This window comes from Amyelois transitella, chromosome 13 (assembly GCF_032362555.1).
Source record: "Amyelois transitella isolate CPQ chromosome 13, ilAmyTran1.1, whole genome shotgun sequence".
Taxonomy (NCBI): Eukaryota; Metazoa; Arthropoda; class Insecta; order Lepidoptera; family Pyralidae; genus Amyelois; species Amyelois transitella.
The window spans coordinates 8973592-8997536 of NC_083516.1; the positions used below are offsets into that span (position 1 = coordinate 8973592).

The 23945-nt window shown below is 34.0% G+C and overlaps 1 protein-coding gene across 1 annotated transcript in view; it reads left to right on the forward strand.

The window, feature by feature from the left end:
* Nucleotides 1–5447: 5447 nt before the first annotated feature.
* The window catches only part of LOC106139015 (putative inorganic phosphate cotransporter), a 45902-nt gene continuing 27404 nt past the window's right edge, over nucleotides 5448–23945 (forward strand). The window contains exon 1 of the mRNA XM_013340348.2: nucleotides 5448–5770. Within this exon, the coding sequence (XP_013195802.1) occupies nucleotides 5695–5770 (76 nt within the window). The 5' untranslated portion in view covers nucleotides 5448–5694. The remainder of the gene's footprint in view (nucleotides 5771–23945) is intronic.

Sequence of the window (23945 nt, forward strand, 5' to 3'; positions counted from 1 at the left end):
TTGGCGGGAACCCAAACGTCATGTTGTTAAATTTAAAAAGTATTAATCTAAAGTAATATTTTTGATTTTTTTCACAAATGGGTGTTTGATGAAATTTTAATGTGTGGATATAACTATTCGTGGATAAGCATGAGTATTGAGAGTGCTAAAATACCTGCAATAGCGATTTTTGATGTGGTCTCTAAAAGTCCCAAGAAAGTGCGAAGTAAAGCATTCACAGCTATTATTCGACCATATTAGGACAAATATTCTATATTGAGGAGACTAAAACTCGACACTGGCAAAAATAAGCTTATGATATTAAGAAGTTTCATTGCCACAACGATGAAAAGGAAAAAATAGTGCTATGATCTGATCTATCTACCACAGAACATTTTGTTTGCATTTTGAGGTAGTATTTTGCCCCAGAAAACTTTTAGAAACCCCACGTGATATCACGTGAACGGAATACAACTAGGTACGGGATCGCTCGACTTCTAAAGCCGGATGTTACGCTTTTTGATTACCTGTAACGACTATTTACGGTGTCAGATCTGCCGGGCTTTTGTTATTAGGTTATATAAAAAGCTCAATCCGTGAAGCAAGTCACCAAATATTTACATCAAACTCACAGATTCCGTCCGGCCATTACGCATGGCGACATTGCAACTTTTCTGGGTAGAGGTGACGAAAGAAATCTTTAATTATTTTGGATTGTTTATTATTAGTTCATGCGAAACTCCTCGTTATTCCGTTCACTGGTCTCTATGTGTTTGTTTGTTTTAATCACGGCCAGACCGTCGGGCGCCGGTTGTTTATTTAAAGACACTGTATCAAGTTGACAATGTTGGTAGGTACCAGGCAATAAGTATAGGTATACTTATTGCCATCGAACCATTATCAATGAATACGTAATTCTGTCAAGGATATTATGAGGAAGGTTTTATAAGTGCGAAAGTAAAACATGATGGTTTATATGAACAAATGAATGTTCTGAAAATGATATTAGTTTTTTTTTGTAAAAAGTGAGCGAAGAAAAAACATCAAACATAAGGCGCGAATTAAACAAATTAAATTAATGATTTTTTTATAGAAAAAATGGGAAAGACTTACCTATTGAATATGTCAATTAGGTATCATATAAAAGACGGACATTGTTATAAGTAGCTGTGTTAGCTTCATATCGAATGCAATTATCAGTAGGTGGTGAAGTAGGTCAATACTAATAGTGTAGCAAAAATGTAGGTGAACATATCGGCTGGTAGAAATATGTTAACAAATCATATTGACTATGGTATTCTTTACAACCTGTGTTTACAAAAAAGGCTAATTACATAGGTTTCTGAGACCTGGTCACTGTGATGGGTCTAATACCACTGAGAAATTAGTGTCGTCAACTAAGTTATATGAACATAAACACAAAAAACAGGAGGATCTTTAACTTATCGTACCACTGACTTGTTAAAAGTAGCTGAGCTATCTATTCCAAATAAGTTCCATAATATTGGCCGTACCGTAAGAGCAGCGATACTATATACTCAATGACCTATGTTGGGGCTTGCCCTTGTTGCACTCTCTCACATTTTCTCTCCGCATTTTAATAGGAAATGTCGTAACGATACGAGCGCGTATTTATTAAAAAGTTCAATAGCTCGTGTTAAACTCTATGGTTACAGAGGTCGCGAAAAGTTAGTGAACCCTAAGTGCCATGCTTTTAACCATAAAATATATTTTTTTTCTCATTATTTTATGCTTTCAGTTATATTTTAAAAAAATAGTTTCATTGTTTCCTATATTACTCCAATTTTACCAAAAGACATGACTCGTTTTCTGTGAACTTACTCTGCAAAACTGAAGCCTACTTAGTAGGTATCAATCGCTCGGAGACATTGAGATTCAGCATGTAATCAGTCTCTGTGTCCACCCAGGCTCATGGTCTGTATCAGGAGAAGATGGACATACCACGTCTATGTACAGCCACCAGCATATTACCCCACCCACATTCACTTCAAATTTCTGTCTCACTTCTTCAGATCTAGGCCATTTTCCGTTAGAAATCACATGACATGATTTTAACTAAATTATATATGCATGTAATGTCGAGGTACTTATGACTGCGCTACCGCCTTCCTTCTCAAAATAAATTTTAATTTTTGAGGACATAATACGTAGGCGTTACAGAGCATGTAGGTAAGGTAAGGACATCCAGTCCACTATTGCGGCGATTTACCTTCAGAATTGAACAAGAATTTATCCTCTTTTGCAACTTTTATCTTTTAATAATTATCTGACATCTTTTGGAAATCCCAACTAATAACTTCAGCGAGTTTATTTGTTTGTTTGTTACCTCTTCGCGGGTTATCTACTGAACGAATCTTATTGAAATATCACGGATATATAATTAAGTGTCTGGAGAAGAACCTTACTTTTCATCCCAGTAAAACTTCCTGTGGTATTTGCGAAAAACCAGTGTTCTTTATATGTGTCGCTTTTTGTAAGTGGCGTTTAATTCGTTGCTTATTGAAGGTGGTGTATATATCGTCCCTATTTGTAGATGGGGTTAAATTCGTCGCTTTCGTGGGCGAAGCTGCGGGTAAAGATATTAAAATCAGATTGTCAAAATATGGTCAACTAACAATAGCAGGCAAGCTTTCTCGAATGAGCGAGAATGGTTAAGAATGTTCCCATAAGTTCAGGCGCATTCTTTACTTTTATGTAGGTAAAGGTAATTCTTCCTGAATAGTTGCATCTTATAGTATTTGAGAGTGCTAGAAAATTCAAGAAAGTTCGTGAATGTTTTAGAATGTTTTCTATATTCATTAGGCCGCGCTTATCGATGGGTTCTTTACAATACAAACATTTCAATATACGGATTTAAAGTCAAAATTTACGGTTGCTGGCTCATTTTCTTCTAATGTAGATTGTACAAGCCGGTCAAGTCATTATTCTTAAAATTCTGAACAGGACTTGGTGAGCAATGTGTCACTTGTTTCATATTTGCTTTTCCGCCAAAGTCTGAACGTTCTTTCTAAAGGTACGGTCGCTATTTCTTATGAAATTTAGGTATTAGTTTAACAATCTATGTTTCTGTCTGGCTCGTTAATCAAATTGTTTATGGCTAAAAAAGATAAATTGTAGATATCAAATTTGTAAACGGAAGTAAGGATTTATCTTCTTCAAGCTTTCTTCGTACGTTAGTCTCCTTCAATCTTCTGTAATCTGCTCTGTTTTGCGTGATTAAAGTCCAGTTCTGTCTCCTATTACTTAAGTCGTACTTACACATTATTTAACCTTACACCAGATATTTTTTTCTCCTACAGCCTAGTGTTCTCCCTTTCACACCACAAGTCGATTTACTTTTGGGTTACAGGTGTTTTTCAAACAATATAAAGACAAAACCTAAGGTACTTATCGGCTGTCCCAAATTTGGTACACAGTGTTCACCTCGTGTCGTATCTGCGTGACGCGCATGCGTAATTAGTAGGTAAGGAGAATGTTTTGACGATACCAAGAAATGTACAAACAGCAATGACATTGTTATTGACATCAACGGATATCGAAAGTGGAGTTTCTGGTATGTCTTGTAAGCATTCCTCTTGTTGCCACTAGGTTTAAGATCAAGGGTTCGCGTGTGTATAGAAAACATACCTTTGTCATTATCATCATTTCATATTTCATTATTAGTCCTGCATCGTCACCACTGGAAAGGAGCTCGTGATAAATTTGTGATCACGTTTTGGAGTGCATTAGTCAAGTTTTTGCAAACCGCTTTGCATATACTTGGTATTTAATAAATAGGTTCACAAGACAAAAATGGCACGATGCTTATAACTTGAGATTGTGCAGACTAATAAATAAACAATTTTTAAATTGACCGTATTTCCCAGTTTCTATCTGGTCATTATGAGAGTATTAAAAGATATGCCCATTACTACTTCATTAATTTTTTAATACTATTTACTAATATAATTAAGTATGCAATAGAGTGTCCCTGGGGATCGGGTTGGGGGATCCAGGTAGACGACTTGCACCTAGTTGTGCCGAGTTCCTGGAGTATGGAGACATTGATGCAGAACTCTGACCACGATATGCCCCGTATCTTTCTCCAGCACCACATCTCTAAAACACATAACATAACATAAAAATCACGCCTCTTTCCCGGAGGGGTAGGCAGAGACTACCTAAAACACCTTTCATCGTTTTTTCCAACTCCCGAACTCCATGTCTCTGACGCGTGGAGAAAGATTGAGATTGCCAGTGTTCGCATGAGTCATTTAATTTCATTATTTACAGAGATATACAATGAACGGTTTGTCCTCTAAGTAGGTAGTTCGAAGTCTATTTTATTTACAAAAATTAAAAAAAAAACTTATACCATGAACGGTTTGTCCTCTTAGTAGTTCTAAGTCTATTTGAGTAACTGGAATTTAAAAAAAAAAATAATTACATAAGCAGATTTCATAATATGACACTTGATATAGGGTCCCGACCCTTCCTATGCCCATGGTCATATATCATTAGAAACCATTTGTAGTCGCGTACTACTGTTAGAGAAGTTACGCGAAACATAAGTATATTGCGGTAGGTATTATAATAGCCACCTGAAACCTTTGTTATCAGCGTGTGTAGGCAATAATGTTTAATATTGCGCTTATTTTAGTTTTTTAACCATTTAAAATTGCATCGCCTTGACATTACGCCTGGGCTTGCAATTTGTGGCATGTGCCTCTTTGGAAAGCAAAACTACGCGTATTAAGTGTGAGAGTACTGTACGAGTGAGTGACAGATCCCGAATCATAAGGTTAAGAATTGATTAATTGATTGAACTTGGTATGATAATCATCACTGCATCAAAATCTGTATATAAAACTTATCGCTTTCTTGGTTCTTCCAGATGACTCCAAATACTAATTCATACTTACTGAACAAATAGCGCAACAAAATACCTTTAATACTTTAACTAACTGAATTCAGGAAGCATGGATTTTTCTTTTAATTTTTGCTATGAAATCATACTTTAGTTATGCAACCAAAACAGATTGATAAAGGAAATTGTGTTTGTATGCAGTAATCATTACTTATTTGATGCAGAATAGTTTTAAGTTACCTACTACTTTGTCTGAGTCACGGTCTGGTGTCATCATCCTCACTTGTAAAGTCAACAACCTACTGTTATCTAAACCTACAATCTAGGTAATATGGGTAGGCACACAAATATTCAGCAGTTTAAATATACCTACAAGATACTAATTAATTCATTAATCAACTCACGACATCTAGACAATGTTGACAAAAGCCGCCGAATCAAAAAAAAAAAAAAGATGTGTAAAAAATTGGTCAGGCACGTTACTAAGTTGCTAATTTATCTCGGTAGACATATCAAAGGGCTTATGTACACGAGACGAGACGAACTGTGGATGCCGCGTGCGTCTGCAACTTGCGTGGCTTAATGGCTTAAAAACAAGGCTGGGCCAGTGTAGCGTGACAGTCGGCATCAACCTTCGCGGCGAAACGCGGCATGCATCACCTGCGAGCATGACGAACTAAAAGCGCGCGCGAAACCATACGTACCTGAAAATTTAAAAAATAAAAAACTAAATGTTAACACCAATAAAAAATATAGGCCAAAAATAAAGTGCCAGTGACGATCAATTTAAATTTCGAATTTATTATACGCGTACATATTTTTTTTTTTTTTTATTGAAATAAGTGAAAATGGGTTTGAAACCTGAAGATGATAAAAGACCCAGCAAGCTGGCTATCATGGAGGACGATGCACCGAACCCACAAAGTAAGTCTTTTGCAAAAGTAAAAGTTTATTTGCATGACAAATAGAAATTGCGGTTTGCGTTAATTATGATGAGTTAGTGAACATTAAGTAATATTGTAGAGTAACTAACTTTCTAATATATTTTAAGTTACTATGTACATACTTAAATTTCTTATTTTTTTTTATTATTCTTATTTTTAATTGGAAGGTTTAATTTTGGTACCTAGAAATATTGATTAATTATTTGTTATGCCGGTAGAAGAGCAATTGTTTGTAAATATTTTGTTCGTGTTATTAACACAACTTTCTAAATTTTCATCACTTAGACAAAAGTTAAGCTTAGGTACAAAGATGATATTATTATTATTATATTTTTATATGCACATAGGATATCAAGCTTAATAACGATTTTTGGTGATGATCGGTGGCCGTCAAAACTATTAGAAGCCGAATCACATTTAGTTAATGGTGATATTAATTAAGTTCTTTTTTGTGATGTCCATTATTATAAAAAACATATATCTCGTAATGGTTTCAATTCAAACTATTTCAAAAATGGCATTTATATCGATTTGTTAATTTTAATAGCTGCAAGTAATAAAATATTAAAAAAATTATTACTGACATATTTTTTTAAATTTTTTAACTTTACTCGAATATATTGTGCACTTATTAAAAAAGAATAAGTTTAATTTTGTTTTAAGTAAATTTCTTACAACAATATTAAACAATTTATTTATGCTTGACATAATATCTATGATGAAACCTGTATAATTTTGGTAAATAATAAATTATATACCCTCAACTGTCTCTTAAAATTAATATAAACCTGTTACTCTTATTAAATAACAGTATTGACTGTAAATTGAAATTGCTGCGTTTGCGCACGTAGGACAAAGAACAATGAAGTATTTAATGATATCATCTAAGTGCGAAAGGAAGTCGAAGATTTCATGAATGACACTCTGGCGCAAATTACCTACGGTTCAGAGTGGAAACGATTTAACAAAAGAATGTCATAAGCAAATGCATGAGCATGATTCATTATAAATTAAAATTCCTAATAGAGGCTAATTATTTATTTTTACATAACTTGCATACCAAAAATGTCTTTAAACAACGTAACAAAGTAATCTGATATGTCATTTTATATATGTAAGCATAATTATTAAAATAAGTTTATTTTAATAAAATTTTCTATCTCGTCTTTGCTTTTCCTCTGGATCACGGATGGAATATTTCATAACATCTAGCCTTAAAAAAATGTGAAATTCATAATGTTATCAAAAAATACTTCGTTATTCTTATCAGTATATTAACAGGTGGCACCTGATTTAAAATTTTTTTATTAGGCATGGCAAGTACCAAGGCCAAGGAATTTAGCTGTAAAGTACGTAAGTAAGTACCTACGCAAGTACACGTTGAAAGCTAATTTGTTTTATAATGAAATTAGATTATTATTGAATTGTTATTGCAAGTCACAGTTCCGGTCGGAACTAAAAGAATGGTCCTTCTAAATTGTTACACTATTGGAAATTTTTTCATAAATCTTAATGTTTTTTTTAATACACAAGTACCTAATTATAAATTACATAAGAAAAGTATTTAAATTAAACAGCTTAATTTTTTGAAGTATGTTAATTACAAAAAAAATATACTAGAGTCTCAAAAAACTAATACAAGATATTAATTAGTTATGCCAATTTTAATTAGTGATAAACTTTAACCCATAAATTATCAAATTCGATAAATATATTTTATAAAAGTGTAATATGCTCCCAAATTTTGCATGATACAAAAAATCTAATTAGAACTAGCAAGATTCATTGAATCCTTAAATTTATTCGTCAAAATATAATTATACATAACCAAGCGAAATCTAGTAGGTACTTTCTTTGGTTAAGCTCTGAGCATATGTCGTATAACCTACAATAAATTACTTTATCATTATCAAACCTAATAGTGTACAGTACAGACTTTACATAAACACGGCTTAATTTTTCGTTCCGCATTTTCTAACGACTTCTTGGAAAAAATGTCACTGAAAATTATTCTTTGGTTAGTTTTGATAAGTGTAGAATTAGAATATTGTGTTTTAAACCTATTTTAAAAAGGAGGAGGAGGTTCTCAAATCGACATCGTATATTTTTATATTCATGCATTTAAGTACTTACCTACCTTAGTTTTTTTTTCTTAGATAAAAAGTTAAGCCTTAAGAAAAAATCTTTAGAGGTTGATTATTTCTTTAGAGAAAATTCCCAAATTAGATTCACAATTTATCTTGCGTAGGTAGGTAGGACGCAAGATGAATTGAGAATTTTCCCACAATAGAAAAAAAGTAAATAAAAATAAACATTACAAGGTCCAGTTCCTTATTATTAGAACATGCATAGTTCAACGATTGTCAATGACATAATTTATATTTTGCAGTATCTATAATAATCTTGCTATTACAAACTTAACAAATACGTGACCGCTTCGTAGTAGGTAATCATGGAGTTTTATTAACGTTGCTCGCTTGCTGAATACGATTCTTTTTTAATGTTTCCTCCGAATGTAGAAATTAAATTGATAATGTTAGTTATGTAATGATAAACAAATTACGCTATAAAACGTGAAGGTACTGTGTTGAAATAACTTCGATAATAACAGCTTAAATGGTAAGTGAACTATCGCTTCCTACAGCTTATGTAAGGTTTTATGTTTGTTTTTTTATATTGGATATTTACGACATTGCTCGATTGACGCATACGACACAACTGCATACATACAAACATATAATCACGTCTATATCCCTTATGAGGTAGACAGAGCCAACGGTCTTATATAAGACTGATAGGCTACGTTCAGCTGTTTAGCTTAATGATAAAATTGAGATTCAAATAGTAACATTTATTTGATTTGCTACACACAATTTACAATGTACATATGGAATACAAATTAATGAGAGTGTGAGTTGCAGCAAAACAAAAAGGTCATAAATAACTCAACGAATTTATAGCAATACGCTGATTTTCAGTTATGACCTAGGTGCTAGTGCAGGTCAATCTGCGCACGTAATAAAAAAAAATAAACAAACAAACAAAGAAAAAAAAATAGTTCAAACTCGTTTTCATAAGACTACTTCTCGTACAATCAAACTTCAAGTACATACATACCGTCACGTCTATATCCCTTGTGGGGTAGACAGAGCCAACAGTCTTGAAAAGACTGAATGGCTACGTTCAGCTATTTGGCTTAACGATAGAATTGAGATTCAACTAGTGACAGGTTGCTAGCCCATCGCCTAAAAAAGAATCCCAAGTTTGTAAGCCTATCCCTTAGTCGCTTTTTACGACATCCATGGGAAAGAGATGGAGTGGTCCTATTCTTTTTTGTATTGGTGCCGGGAACCAAACACCAAACTTCAAGTATATACATAATTCCGTTTATTGTTGCAATAAAAAATGTACTGCGGTGTAGACTTCTGTCCTATGCTTAGTAATAATTTTCTTATTTTGTAGGAGACCCGCTTAGAGAGTCTAAATTATCATTATGACCGTGAATTTATTCACGTGCGATCTAATTTCGTAATCGAGAGAAGTTATCGATATATCGATAGGTATTGACAATCGAATCGATAAAGAACGTTGCGAAATGCCCCTTGTGCGCTAAGAGACATTCAATTACATATTTTTCAATACATGAAAATTCATGTCAAGGATTTCCTTGTATTTCTATTGTAGCCGGCTGAAGCTGCGGTTGCACTTGTCACGAAAATGAATAAATTATTGGACACTTCTTGCATTTCAATATAACTTGACTACCTAATAACCGAAGAATAGAAAAGGCAAGAATTAAGAAACCAAAAATTTGAAAAGTACATTTAATCACGTCAATATCTCTTGCGGGGTAGACAGAGCCAACAGGCTTGAAAAGACTAATGGGCCACGTTCAGCTGTTCGGCTTAATGATAGAATTGAGATATAAATAAGTAGTGGCAGGTTGCTAGTTCTTCGCCTAAAAGAAGAATCCGAAGTTTATGAGCCTATCCTTTAGTCGCCTTTTACGACATCTAGGGAAAAGAGAGAGAGTGGTCATATTCTTTTTTATTTTGGAGCCGGGTACAGCACTACACACATTTTAGAATAACTACCTACAAATTTCTACTATTTTTATGACATGTTACTTCTTATAGACAGTTCAGTGTACCGTTGAAAGTGGGACATAGGTACCATGGTTCATCGCGACAGAGTGTCTTAACACAAACAAAACATACCTACAAGTGGTTCTTTTTACGCAACCAAATAATACCTACTTAATAATTACAGACGTAACTACAGGATGTATGTATGTACGTACATAGTTAGCTGTTGACAATCGCCGTAACAAAGCGCACTTGATGCAAGGGTGATGCTCACGAGTTGCTTAATAAAATAAAATATGGTGTTTCATACAAATATATGGACATACAATCATGTCTTTTTATCGTATGTAGGAGACCGAGCCAACAGACTTGAAAGGACTGAAAGACAACGTTTAAGTGTATTGCTATATATTTATTTCATTTATTAATTTCACTGTCATAAAATGTTCTTCTGTTTTCCTGGAAGAGATTGAATAATGCAATAAGGCTGCCTTTTTCGCGTTACCTTAAAATAACTTTAGGATAAATTTATTGTTATTTTATCTATCTATGTATCTACATAATAACATTATTTATGTCAAAACTAGGCACCAAGAATAGAAATAAAGTACAAAAGTACTGCTTCTTTTAAATGATGCTTTATGATGGAATTTAGATTGAAATAGTTAGTGACAAAAAAAAAAGTTGCTAATCTAAATTTATTAACCCTTTTATTGACGTTTACAATAAAAAATGTATTGTTGTTATTCGAAGCTTTGTACTTATTTGATGACGTTTTTGATGGAATTGCTGTGTTTGTAACTATATATATCCAATGATGTTGATGTTTTTGTTTGTCAAATGTAACATTCAGGTTTTCGGTACCAGTTATAAGTTTATTACACTTGTTTACGTATAGGCAGGCATTTTTAACTACAGTCTTCAAATTATTTTTTATCGCAGTTTTTGAAATGATGCCCCATTTTCCCTGCGGTACATATAAAAATATTCATCGAGTTGTTCAATCAAAATGACAATTCCTTATCTTTCTTTCTTCTCAAAAATGCGATTAAGCTAGTTGCAAATAAAAACATACATACATATAGTTACGTCTATATCCCTTGCGGGGTAGAAAGAGCCAACAGTCAGGCCTCGTTCAGCTTTTTGGCTTAATGATAGGATCGAGATTCAAATAGTGACAGGTTCCTATCCTATCATAGCCTAAAAGAAAAATTCCAAATTTGTAAGCCTATCTCTTAATCGCCTTTTACGACATCCATGGGAAATAGAAGGAGTGGTCCTATTTTTTTTATCGGTGCCGGGAACCACACGGCACAAAATAATGCAAATAAGCACCATGTAAAATCCAGATAATGTTCAAAGAAAGAATGTACCTACGACCACCATTCATTACATCAGCGCTTAGAATATAACGACAATACATTTTCCGACAAAAGGATATACAACTGTATGAATGTAATCGGCATCAATTTAAACAGCTGTTACGAGTTAAATCATGTCAAACTTTGTTGCAAGACCAGCTTGGAGTAGGTTATTTTAAGAGAAAAATGTAGGAAAGTGTTGAGACTTACATAACATAATGCATGCTAATGCAGTTGCTGATACCGTGTCAAGGTATCCAAATTACTACAATTTGATATGAATAATATATATATATACATACATATACTCAGGTCTATATCCCTTGCGGGGTAGACAGAGCCAACAAACAGTCTTGAAAAAACTGACGACAAATAACTGAGACGACAAGTAATCTACTTCTACAGCATAAATTCGCACATATGTATCTATCATATAGTCATATATAAGTATGGATGCTGTATGAAAGATATGTTATTCAATTCTTCTCCAATATCTTTCCTCTTAGTTCTATTAAAGGTTTTTCTGGTCCAAGTAATCCCGGCATGGTTTTTATGACGCCTGACCAGCGGGCGTAAATAAGCACCCGAATAATATAAGTAATTTACTATGACTCACGGCGTATAAGGTTGTGGTCCACACAAAATGTAATTTTCCGTTAAAAAAATACCAACGAAAATAACACTGGCCTTCATGAATTCTAGTTAATTTGAGTTAAAATTCAACCGGTGAAGTGAATACGTGTTTTGGAGAAAAAATACTCTGATAAATGTATAAATTTGCAGATTGTAATGCCATTTTATAACAATAATGTAATATATAATCATGCTATATCACTTGCGGGGCAGACAGAGCCAACAGTCTTGAAAAGACATAAAATAGGCCACTTTCAGCTGCACCTATTTATAATTTTTAATGCTATACAAGTTGTATTTATATTTAAAACTAGAAATAATCAACACAGACCTTATAAATTTCCACACAGTTTATTATAAATATAAATAAAATAAATGTATACGGGATAAATTACACGATTGAGTTAGCCTCGAAGTGCGAGACTTGTGTTACGAGATACTAACATAACGATACTATATTTTATAATAAATACTTAGGTATATAGATTAACATCCAAGACCCAGGTCAATCAGAAAAAGTTCTTTTCTCATCATGCCCTGGCCGGGATTCGAACCCGGACCACCGGTGTCACAGACAAGCGCACTACCGCTGCGCCACAGAGGCCGAGTCAAAATTTACCAATAACAAAATCTCGCTCAATATTCTAATTGATATTATTCATATCATAACACCATGAATCGGTTATTCGCGAAATTAAAGATTTTATCGAAGTAATCTCACTTGCATAACTTCATGCATTGTATAATCGCCAAATGTGACTGTTGGTCCATCTGTTAGTAGCGCGCCTTTTTATTACTTTTATTTTTTTAATGGTGCAATGGAGGTAGTTTTAAAAGTTATCATTGGTGTTATCTCTATTTATGTAATATCGGATTTGTTGGTCCGATCTACTGCATTCGGACTTTTGGACAAAAGAGGCCACTATAAGCCCAAAGGTTGAATGGAAGAGATTGCATTTCATGCTATTGTTTGTTTGTTTGTAATATCTTTATTGCATAGAAATTTACACAGTAACAAGAAAATAGTAAGTACATAGTTATAAAAGTAACAAATCACTTGCAATGGCGGACTTATCCCATGAAGGGATCTCTTCCAGTCAACCGGCAAACAATAAAGGAAATAGATAATTCAGTAAAAAGCGGCTAGTATTTGTTTTATCTATCTTTCTATAAAAATGCGACTAAGGGTAAGGCTTATAAAATTGGTATTTTTTTGGCGAGGGTCTAGCAACCTGTCACTTTTTGTCTCAATTCTATCATTTAACCAATCAGCCGAACGTGGCCTATCAGTCTTTTAAGACTGCTGGCTCTGTCTACCTTGCAAGGGATATAGACGCGAATGAATGAATGATCTTTCTATAATTAATTGATTATGCCCGCAACATCGCCCGCGTAAAACAAAAAATATGGTTTCTTATTTCTCATTTTCGAAATCATCTTTCGGTAGATGCACTCAGAAACATAAACTCAAAATTTCAGCCTCGTACGGTCAGCAATTTAGGTTGTACTGTTTTGTGTTTTTATGGGTGAGTTGTATATTTTGCTAGCTTCTACCCGCAGGATCGCAAGTTTTGCAAATCTCAACGAAACTATAGTTTTTTACCAGGATGTAAAGTATCCTATTGTCCTTCTCCAGACTTTTAATCCGTATATCTATTTGCGTACAATTTCAAGAAGTTCGGTTAAGTAGAAACGGGTGAAGAGACAACTAACAAACAAACTGTTTTTCGCATTAATATATCTTACTTCCATTATAAGTATATCTAATTTCTTTGATCTGCACTCAGTATTATAAATGCAAAAGTTTATTAATATGTGTGGGTGTGTTATGGTGGCTTGTTACACTTTCACGCAAAAACTACTGGACGGATTTTGATGTAATTTAGTATACTGGTAGATTTATGGATTCGATGGTGCATTTAGTATAATAAAATGGAAATTATCTTGATGAATCTCACACTAGCAAATTTTTGATATTTTTTTATAATTATGTATCTTTTTATTCGGAATAAATACATAAGACTTTGAACACTTATCTTTATATCATGTATTTTAATAGTTTATGATGTGAGCTAGACTCGTGAAATCAGTGTCAATATTTTTATTTGCTGATAACTTGTGGCATTATAAAGATCATTGGTGTTAATGATTTTTAATGAAAAATCTTGGAATTTTATATGTTCTTCTGTTCTAAATCAACGTCGAATTTATATAAAAGGTACCTAAGTAATTAAAACATTTTGTTAACTTTCTTTGCGCTAACGAAGCTCTGTCAAAAAAAAACAAAAGGTAAAAATTACCTTAATAAAAAATATATAATTTCGTTGACGGGTTAGCCGACTGCTAATCAAACGTATTCTTATATCCTGACTTTGTTTGTCCTTTTCTTGATTTTTTCTTTATCTTTAAGTGTATGTCATAAAATATATCTCATGTCATTGTCATACATGGCGGATCCCGGATGTCCGCAAGACTGTTCCTACAGCCTTGATGTGTATGACCCACTAAGACGAGTAAGTTTCCTCACTATTGACACTGCCTTAAATAATGAATTTACGACAAATACTTTACTTAATATACTTTATATTACCTACTTAATATTAGGTATATCCAAGAACCATATGACACTTAGAATAATTAAATAGTTTTTGAACTTGCCACGACCGCATCTAATTCATTCGCTTCTTCCACATTCATCAATACTTCACTTTCATCCAAGCACTGAGTATGTTATATTCAGTATACTACTTATGTCATGGGATATATCGTAGGTATTTATGGGGGAATACCGTAGCATGGCACGCGCGTGTTTCGATTTTCATTATGACGTGTTAAGGAACAGCACTGTGGATGCCCTCTGCCCCAGCTAGGGGACATAGGACCTTAAGTCAAGTAAGTCAAGAAACAGCGTAAGTTTATCGCGCGATCAAAACGGCATCGCGCGTGCTATGCTGCCGCTACATACATAAATGGATTTTCCTGTTTACACACACATATTTTAACGTCCTAACCGCTTATGGTATAAGTCGGAGCAGTCATGAGGTTCATATAGGCCACGTTTAGCAGAACTAACTGCTGTATGATGGCTTTGAGATTATAATTTGAGAAGGAATATGATATGTCAATGATGATGATGATTTAGAAAAATGCGTAGGTACATAAAAGAGAATCAAATGACTGATACGTCCACTAGATGTTATCAGCACGATTGATGCGTCCTTTGTAGGTGCTCAAACGATAAATCTTGATACTAAAGTGGAAACAATTTTTCATATAAAATCTGCGCGTTATCATTAAGAAAATATCGTAAACACAATGATACCCTAGGAAGTTCGTGTTTACTTTAAATGATACAATAGATTAAGTAACATTTTATTGCAAGATGAGGATTTTTCCTTTATATTGAAATAACAATTTATTCGACCAAAGCCATTTTATTAATTAAGATATTAACAGTTGATGAACTCGTAATAATGATATTTATAGAGGCTTTTTTTAATACGTTAGGTTCCGTTTATTAACAAAAATGTATATGTAGTACAGTCAACTGGAAATTAACTTACCCTGGCATGTGTTTTATCCTCGAATGTCCATGTCGAATTTGCAGTGAATTTAGGTATATGTGTGCTGTAGGTTGATGTGTGCTGTTGACTGAACTTAAATTTAATTCAAAACTTGATAGCTAATTTAAGACATTAAATAATGATTTTTGTTAACTTTAAAAGAGGAGAAGAAAGAAGAAGCGTTTGTTTCCTTTCAGTGCAATTCGTCTGTTTAGAGTAGGTACCTACTGTTCTAATTCACAATAAATGTAAAGTTTAAAAAATATGTCCTATTCGCAATTAGTCCAACACGGCCATTATTTAATTTCGTCTTATGATTTATTACACCTCGCTTCTTCACTCGCTCGCTATTATTGTGGTCACAAGATAATCTATCAATAAGTAGTAAAAAGTAAACTTACCACTAAAGTAAATATGACAATAGAGGTCTTAAATTCATTACAATTGTCGATATATATTTCTTTACTTTATGTAAAAAACGTAAATTAGTAAAACATATAATAGAGTTAAATAGTTACACTCATAAATATGATTTCCATGCGCACGAGCAGTTTCACCAGAACAATCACGTATTTGCAGTAAATTATATGCGCGAGCGCAGGATTTATCAGCCGTAGTCTTAAGTAGATTGTTTCTACGCCCCATGTGACTGCTATTGTTTAATGCATCATGATTCACAGATTAGGAAAACTTGAAGTCGATTCTTTTAAACTTTATAAACATATCGATAGGTTTGATAATAGGTAAAATTACAACTTCAAGCCTACCACCGCTAATACAGAATTCGCGAAAAATTATTCACTTATCTCCGCAGACAAAAGCTTCTTAAATATTAAAAAGAAGGAAATATCATCGTTATGTTCGACTTCATCCTTCTAGAGTTAATCCCGTTGACATCCTCACCTCTGTGCAGAGGAGGCCAGGGTGTGCCTTTGACTGATTCTGGATTGACAAAGTCAGGTTTTTACACGAAGGAATACTTGTAAACTTTATACCATAACACGAATATTTTTACTCAAAGGTTGGCTTAATATTTATTTTGTTTATAAGTCGGGTACTTTAATTGTATTTATTATTTTACTTTACTTTAATGCCGTGTGGTTCCCGGCACCAATACAAAAAAGAATAGGACCACTCCATCTCTTTCCCATGGATGTCGTAAAAGCCAACTAAGGGGTAGGCTAATAAACTTGGGATTCTTCTTTTAGTCGATGGGCTAGCAACCTGTGATTATTTGAATCTCAATCCTATCTTAAAGCCAAATAGCTCAACGTGGCCATTCAGTCTCTTCAAGACTGTAGGCTCTGTCTACCCCGCAAGGGATATAGACTTGATTATATGTATGTATGTATTTTACTTTACCGATGCCATCGTTAGCTCTGTGCTAACGTCATCTAACGTATCTTAGGACATGTGATTGCTTTTTTGTGATACTTGCGACCCGCCCCGTCTTCGCACGTGTGGCATTTGTATATATGTATATATAAACCTTCCTCTGAAAACCCTGTTTCTAATATTTTAAACAGTAACAAAATCTTCAACTTTCCGAGTTAAGAGCATACATACACACATTAAAAAAGCGTAGTAAAAATAGGGGACTTTATAATATGTAGTGATTTACATCTGTAATGCCCTGAGTTCGTGAAGGTCGAACCGGCGCCTTTGAAAAGGCAAACGCTCTTTACCGACTGCAGTCATGAAATCATCAAGATAATTAATACCCAAGTCTCTTGCTATTTTGATGGTCAAGGCATCATCGTCATCAGGTCTTTGTTTAGTCTCCACTGTAGGGGGAAAAAGTTTGAAAAGGAAACTGTATTTATCGTCTATCTACACTAATATTATAAAGAGGAAAACTTTGTTTGTTTGGTTGTAATGAATAGGGTCAAAAACTACTGGACCGATTTTAAAAATTCTTTCACCATTTGAAAGCTACATTATCCACGAGTAACATAGACTATATTTTATTTTGGAAAAAAATAGGGTTCCGTAATAATATATAAAAATAATTGGCAAAACAGCGTTTGCCGGGTCAGCCAGTTGAAAATAAACTGGTATTTAAGAAACAGCTCGTGATGGTTTAGTAAATTAGAATCCTCGTTTAGTACTCAATATTGATAGAATTTAGTCCTCAAGGATGCTAATAGCCTATCTCATAATTTTATGACCATATTAATATCTCCTATCTCTCTCTTTGCGTGTTGTCTGTTGCATGCATTGCTTTAGAGCCTGGAGTTTCCGAGACGTCTTTTCCAACTTCGGTGTTTTAATATCGAGGTCTCATAATTTTATGATCATATTAATGTTTTCTATCTCTCTGCCTTAAGTTTTTTACAATATTGTGCCGTGAGGTCTCCGGCACTTTTCAATAGAACTATATATTTCCCATGGATATCGTTAAAAGCGACTAAGGGATATGCTTATAAACTTGGGATTCCTCTTGTAGGCGACTGACTAGCAACCTGACACTATTTGAATCTTAATTCTATCATAAAACCATACAGCTGAAAGTGACATTTCAGTCTTTTCAAGACTGTTGGCTCTGTCTACCCCGCAATGGATAAAGATGTGACTATATGTTTGTATGTAAGTATGTTTACTATTTATCATAAAATCTTAAGGGTCATAAAAAATGAGATCTAATAAAACTATTTTTATCAGTATCCGCATCGCCAAGTACTCGAACCGTCTTATACATATGTTTTTCCCGGAGCAAGTTGACTTGATCAAACTTAATTATACCTTCGCACTTAAGTTTAAATTTGCAAACTGTATTGTGCTGTGGTCCGCTGTACTTGTCCTACCTACAAGGAGTGTAATTATTTTAACGATCCGGTTCCACCGCTATTTTGACAAAAAAACCGTCTGATAAGTGCTTGGGCTCAATTACATTATTTTTTGTCTTTATATTATGATGTTTGGCATTTATAAACAAAAAAAATATAGGTATATTAAGTTGAATTTTGTTTAAGTGTAGATTACACTTATTTATTTTTTTCATTAAAGTTATTACTTTTTGAGTTTGAAAATAAAACATGTAATTTGAAATTGTCTTGGCTTACTTCTTCTTAAAAACAAAGTGATCTATTATCGAATGAGTTAATCGAATTAAGCAATAGTTTAATACTTAATAAGATTTTTTATACATATTATACTAACAACCTGTCACTTTTTAAATCTCAATTGTATCATATTAAGTCAAACAGCTGAACGTGGCCTATCAGTCTTTTGAAGATTGTTGGCTGTGGCCACAAGGGATATAGACGTGATTATATGTAAGTATATGTAAGATTTTTTAAAATCCTCTTTGTACTGTCTTGTCTCCAGACCAGAAATACTGAATGGGCTATTAATAAAACTTTTTTCTTATATAGGTACCTAGTTAAATAAAGCCTTGAGTAATAAAAGTGTAAGTGCTTAATATTTTTTTTGACAATCTACCATGAAAGATATTTGCGCTGTCAGGAAATAGCTAACAAGTAGAAATACAATTTTATAAATTTTCTATAATGTAATTTCGATGAGAGTAAGATTCACGAATCACTATCACGAATTAATATACATGAATACCAACGGGCAGCAATATGTCCCTGAAATGTAAAAAGCAATTTCTCATCGGCAAATTTCGCGCTGCGCACGAGTATTTCGAGTTTTTTTACTTGTAGAGTTGAATGACCTAGAAATGGTAAGGCCTTGAAAAAAGTGATTTGAAACAATGTATTAACACAAGGACTAGTATGAAATTGCCGTATAAAACAATGATTTTGAACGTCTCACGTTGAACTCTCTAGAGATCAGATGAACGATGATATTTTAACACATATTGCTCAGCTTTTAAAGAGAATTTTCCATCCATGAATGGTTGAAGCTATAGAAAACACAAATAGAAAATGCATTTATAGTAACTAATTAAGTTTTATACTTGGCACTCATTCATTTGGCGTTCTTAACTCGTTGATGTCGTTTGTATTGAGTGGCAGTAAAATAAAAAGAAGCTTAATTTTCAGTTGCATCAAGTGTGCATCAAAAAGCTGTATGTAGGTATAAAACATAGTGTAAAAAGATAAAAAGTGGATAAATCTCACTGATTGAGTTAACCATATAAGAGGCTTTAAACTTGTTAATAATTTGTAAGTATCTTGGTATATTCTCATACAAGAGGACGCACGATAAATCATCATAATTCCCGTTCTCACGGAAATTTTGGGGAATCCTCTCTTAGGGCACCTCTAGGCAATATAAAGAACCTACACGCCAAATTTCAAGTCTCCGAATCCAGCAGTTTGGGCTGTGTGTTGATGTGTTTCCTCTTTTATATATTTAGATTAGGTGCAAAGTCATCACAAAAGATTTCAGAATTAACCAACAATTTAATTTTGTTTCATTATACATAAACGTATCATTGTACCTACATAAACTTTGTTTACCAGCATTGTCATCGTTAGGAATCTGGTGTTATTGTTGCAAACATACGGACAACAGGTGACTAACACGAGGTTGGCAAACAATTAGCGATGTTTGTTTGTGGAGGTGCATTGTATGGGTTGGTACTCGTATATTATGACTGTAAACTGTTGAGAGATTCACGTTAAGGTATATTGTAATAACGACTTTTTCTTTTCTTTGTACTGGTGCCGTGTGGTTCCCGGAACCAGTACAAAAAAAGAAATAGGACCACTTCATCTCTTTCCTATGGATGTCGTATAAGGCGACTAAGGGATAAGCTTATAAACTTGGGATTCTTTTTTTAGGCGATGGGCTCGCAACCTGTCACCATTTGAATCTCAATTATATCATTAAGCCAAATAGCTGAGCGTGGCCTATCAGTCTTTTCAAGACCGTTGGCTCTGTCTACTCCACATGGGATATACCCTTGTGGTGTAGACAGAGCCAACAGAGCCAACGTGACCAAATGTATGTAGGTATGTATGTATGTCTTTTCCGAAAACGCGGTTAACCAGACGTAATATCTATTGCAAGCGAAAGATCTTCCCTTTGGTGGCGGTCCATCCCAAAAAGTCGCTCCCGCTACCATGATACAGTATGGATTAGATACCCCTGCAGAGGTTCCGGAGGTTAGACTGGAATCTCTCGTGTAAAAATGTCCGTGATGCCACAACTGGGTTCTAGCTGAAAATCTACACTGACCTGTTATGGCATTCGCGTATTAGGTTAAGTACGTTTTTTTTTTGTTTATTCCTACTGATTCAAATATCGTAATAAATTATTTACTTTCTTTCTTTTACTCTAATCCAGGGTCGCTCTTATAGGCTAATACCGCTCGCAACTTGCCATGAGCTTTTCATACTTCCAAAAATCCTATAAATTTAAGGTTGCCTGGAAGAGATCCCACTCAGGGATAATACCGCCTTTGTACTGTATTGTTTCATGTTTTGATGTGTTCTTTTGAATGAACAAAAAAAGGAATAACTTACTTCTTTTGCTACATCGACTTTCAATCAATCTAAGATACGGATTTCATATTTAAAATGTGATTAAGCTTTTAAGCTACAACCGGTCGGCTTAATATTGCACGCATTCTTTGCCAATCAAGCTTTCAAAACAGCAAACGATAAGAAACAAGTTCCGGATAAATGTATAAAAAAAATAACAAACCATTTTTTTTAAATTACATGGGTACAGTCTGACATGCTAATCTGTTCAAAGTACTTAATTAAAACCATGCGGAGGTCAAATTTCTCTATGCACGGAAAATTGAATAAATATGCCGGCGGGAAATATGCCAAATTTCTGGAAATTCTTGAGTGGTTTGCTAAATTAACAATAGGGACTTTGTATTTTTATTTTAATCGTTTATTACGTTATGAGGATCACACCAAATCATATTTAACTTCTACCCAGAAGAATGAGAATGATCATATGAGTGTAGGTCCACAACGCGTGTGCGCATGATTAGCATTCTTTACCGAATTGAATGGTTATAACCACAAGCCTAACAAGGTTAGCCACTACAAAGAGAGTGACAATATGACACTTTCCACTTTTTCTACCGTATTATGTCACAATCCCAGAAATAAAAGCAACAAAAACTGAAATTCTACTTATATCCGCGGGTAATGCGTAATCGAGCAGTTTTTCAGTTCGTTCATTGGATTTCCTTTGAAAAAACTATTTGTCAACAACAAATACCTACAAGGTTTATTGTACCTATGTCCGGGTCTAACTATTTTTATCTTTAACCAGTTATCCCTTCAATCCAATGTTTTGAATGGCTTGTATGGTGATGGTCATGCGCACGAGTCTTCTACATTTATGGAAGAAAGTCAGCGCGTCCATTAGAGGCATGGCCAGACATTTGTTTCCCAGATTCCTTGCGGAATTCTGCAAGACCCACCGTAAAAACTCTCTCGAATTTCAAAAAAATTAAATGCCGCTTTGTCGTGGACCTGAAGATGAGAATAAAATATCGTTACGAATTATATTGGGTAACGCGAGTCACCCAATATTATTGGACATAACTTTTTAATATTCAAATTCAAATTCAAACTTTTATTTGCATAATATGAGTACAACAAGGTCTTAAAATATGTATGCCAGATCTTCATATTTACCCTTTCGGATATTACGAGTAGGTGTCAATTTTGGGAATTTGTTTTTTATAGAAAACGACGTTTACGAGTAGTCTTCGCTCCGTCGACAGAAAGAAAATCTAAAGAATAGATTTGTAACACTTAGGAAGATAATGATAATTTTTTTAATCTTATCTCTAACAGGTGATAGGGATTTTTTATCTGATCTTCAATGATTTTCATTGACTGATTGACGGTTGTCGCAGGAATCTTATTTTTATCATATTAGATACATACTTAGATGTTTTGTTGAATAGAAAATCTAGTATTAATAGTTATAGTATAAATTAGTTTCTACGTTGGAAGGGGGGGCTAGACTTAATTCTACATTTAAAGGAATAGTTTGTTTTTGTATAAAAACACATTTTATAATGATTAAATTTTCTTCGACAATTCAATCGTCATCAAACCATTGATCAGTGAAGGCTTGATTTTCTTTCGATTGTTTTTTCTCAAGTTCGAGTTATCGCGTCCGACAAGGTTGTCAATTAGTTTTGCTACCTAAATAAGTTGTTGTAATTACGTTTACTTCCACCTCCACGTTTATTAAAATATAGATTACTTTATAACGTAGATAAGTATGAATGTACGTACGTAGATAAGTATGTACGTGAACAATGTATTCTCCCGTCCACATTCTATTCTAAGTATAATTTAATATTGTGAAGTTGACGTTGTTGATGAAAATGCTGCAGTGCAGTTTGTTACCGCTTCTTCTGCACTGACGCCTTGGAAGCGGCAGTAAACTTAGTTTTTAAGTAATTTAGTTGACGTCAACCAAGTTGTTAAACCATACGACAATTATTAAGCGATATAATAATATCCTATAATAATGAATAAAAATTTTGAATTTTGAATTTTTTGAATTTTGAGTAATTACTTTTTGTCATGTCATATTTAGGTGCCGTGTGGTTCCCGGCACCAATACAAAAATGAATAGGACCACTCCATCTCTGTCCTATGGATGTCGTTAAAGGCGACTAAGGGATAGGTTTACAAACTTGGGATTCTTTTTTAGACAATGGGCTAGCTTGTCACTATTTGAATCTTAATTCTATCATTGAGCCAAATAGCTGAACGTGGCCATTCAGTCTTTTCGAGACTGTTGGCTCTGTCTACCCCGCAAGGGATATGGACGTGACCATATGTATGTATGTATGCATACTAAGGATACTAAGGAGGTGCATTCAAATATGAAATTTCAGTGTTTTTTTTATATAGCTATGTTATATAACCTAAAGCCCTCTTCGATAAATGGTGTATTCCACGCAAAAAGAATTTTTCAATTCGAACCAGTAGTTTCTGAGATAAGCGCCTTCAAACAAACAAACAAACAAACAAATTCTTCATCTTTATAATATTAGTAGTGTAGATTACTACTCCTAACATCTTTCTTGTCATTCTTCTTCGCCCGTTCTTACATATGTAAGCGTCGAAAAAACGTTTGCTATGTTCATTGCTGGATAGTATTTTTATCACCCCATTACCATTATAACCTCGGTCAGTGTCACTCAAGATGTTCATGTTCATTCATATCACGCATTCCATTGCGGCTTCAGAAAGAGAATTATGTTATGCGCGGTGCGATTAGCACGTACTCGAGATTAATCACATGGCTGTACTATGATACGATCACGTCTTTATCCCTTACGGGGTAGACAGAGCCAACAGTCTTGAAAAGACTGATAGGCCACGTTCAGCTGTTTGGCTTAATGATAGAATTGTGATTCAAATAGTGACGGGTTGCTAGCCCATCGCCTAAAAGAAGAATCCCAAGTTTAAAAGCCTTTCCCTTAGTTGCCTGTTACGACATCCATGGGAAAGAGATGGAGAGGTCCTATTTACCGGCACCTAATTATGATTCATAGACAAAATTTCGATTGTCTTGAAAAATAGAGATGTTAGGAGTGCCTGTAATAGTCG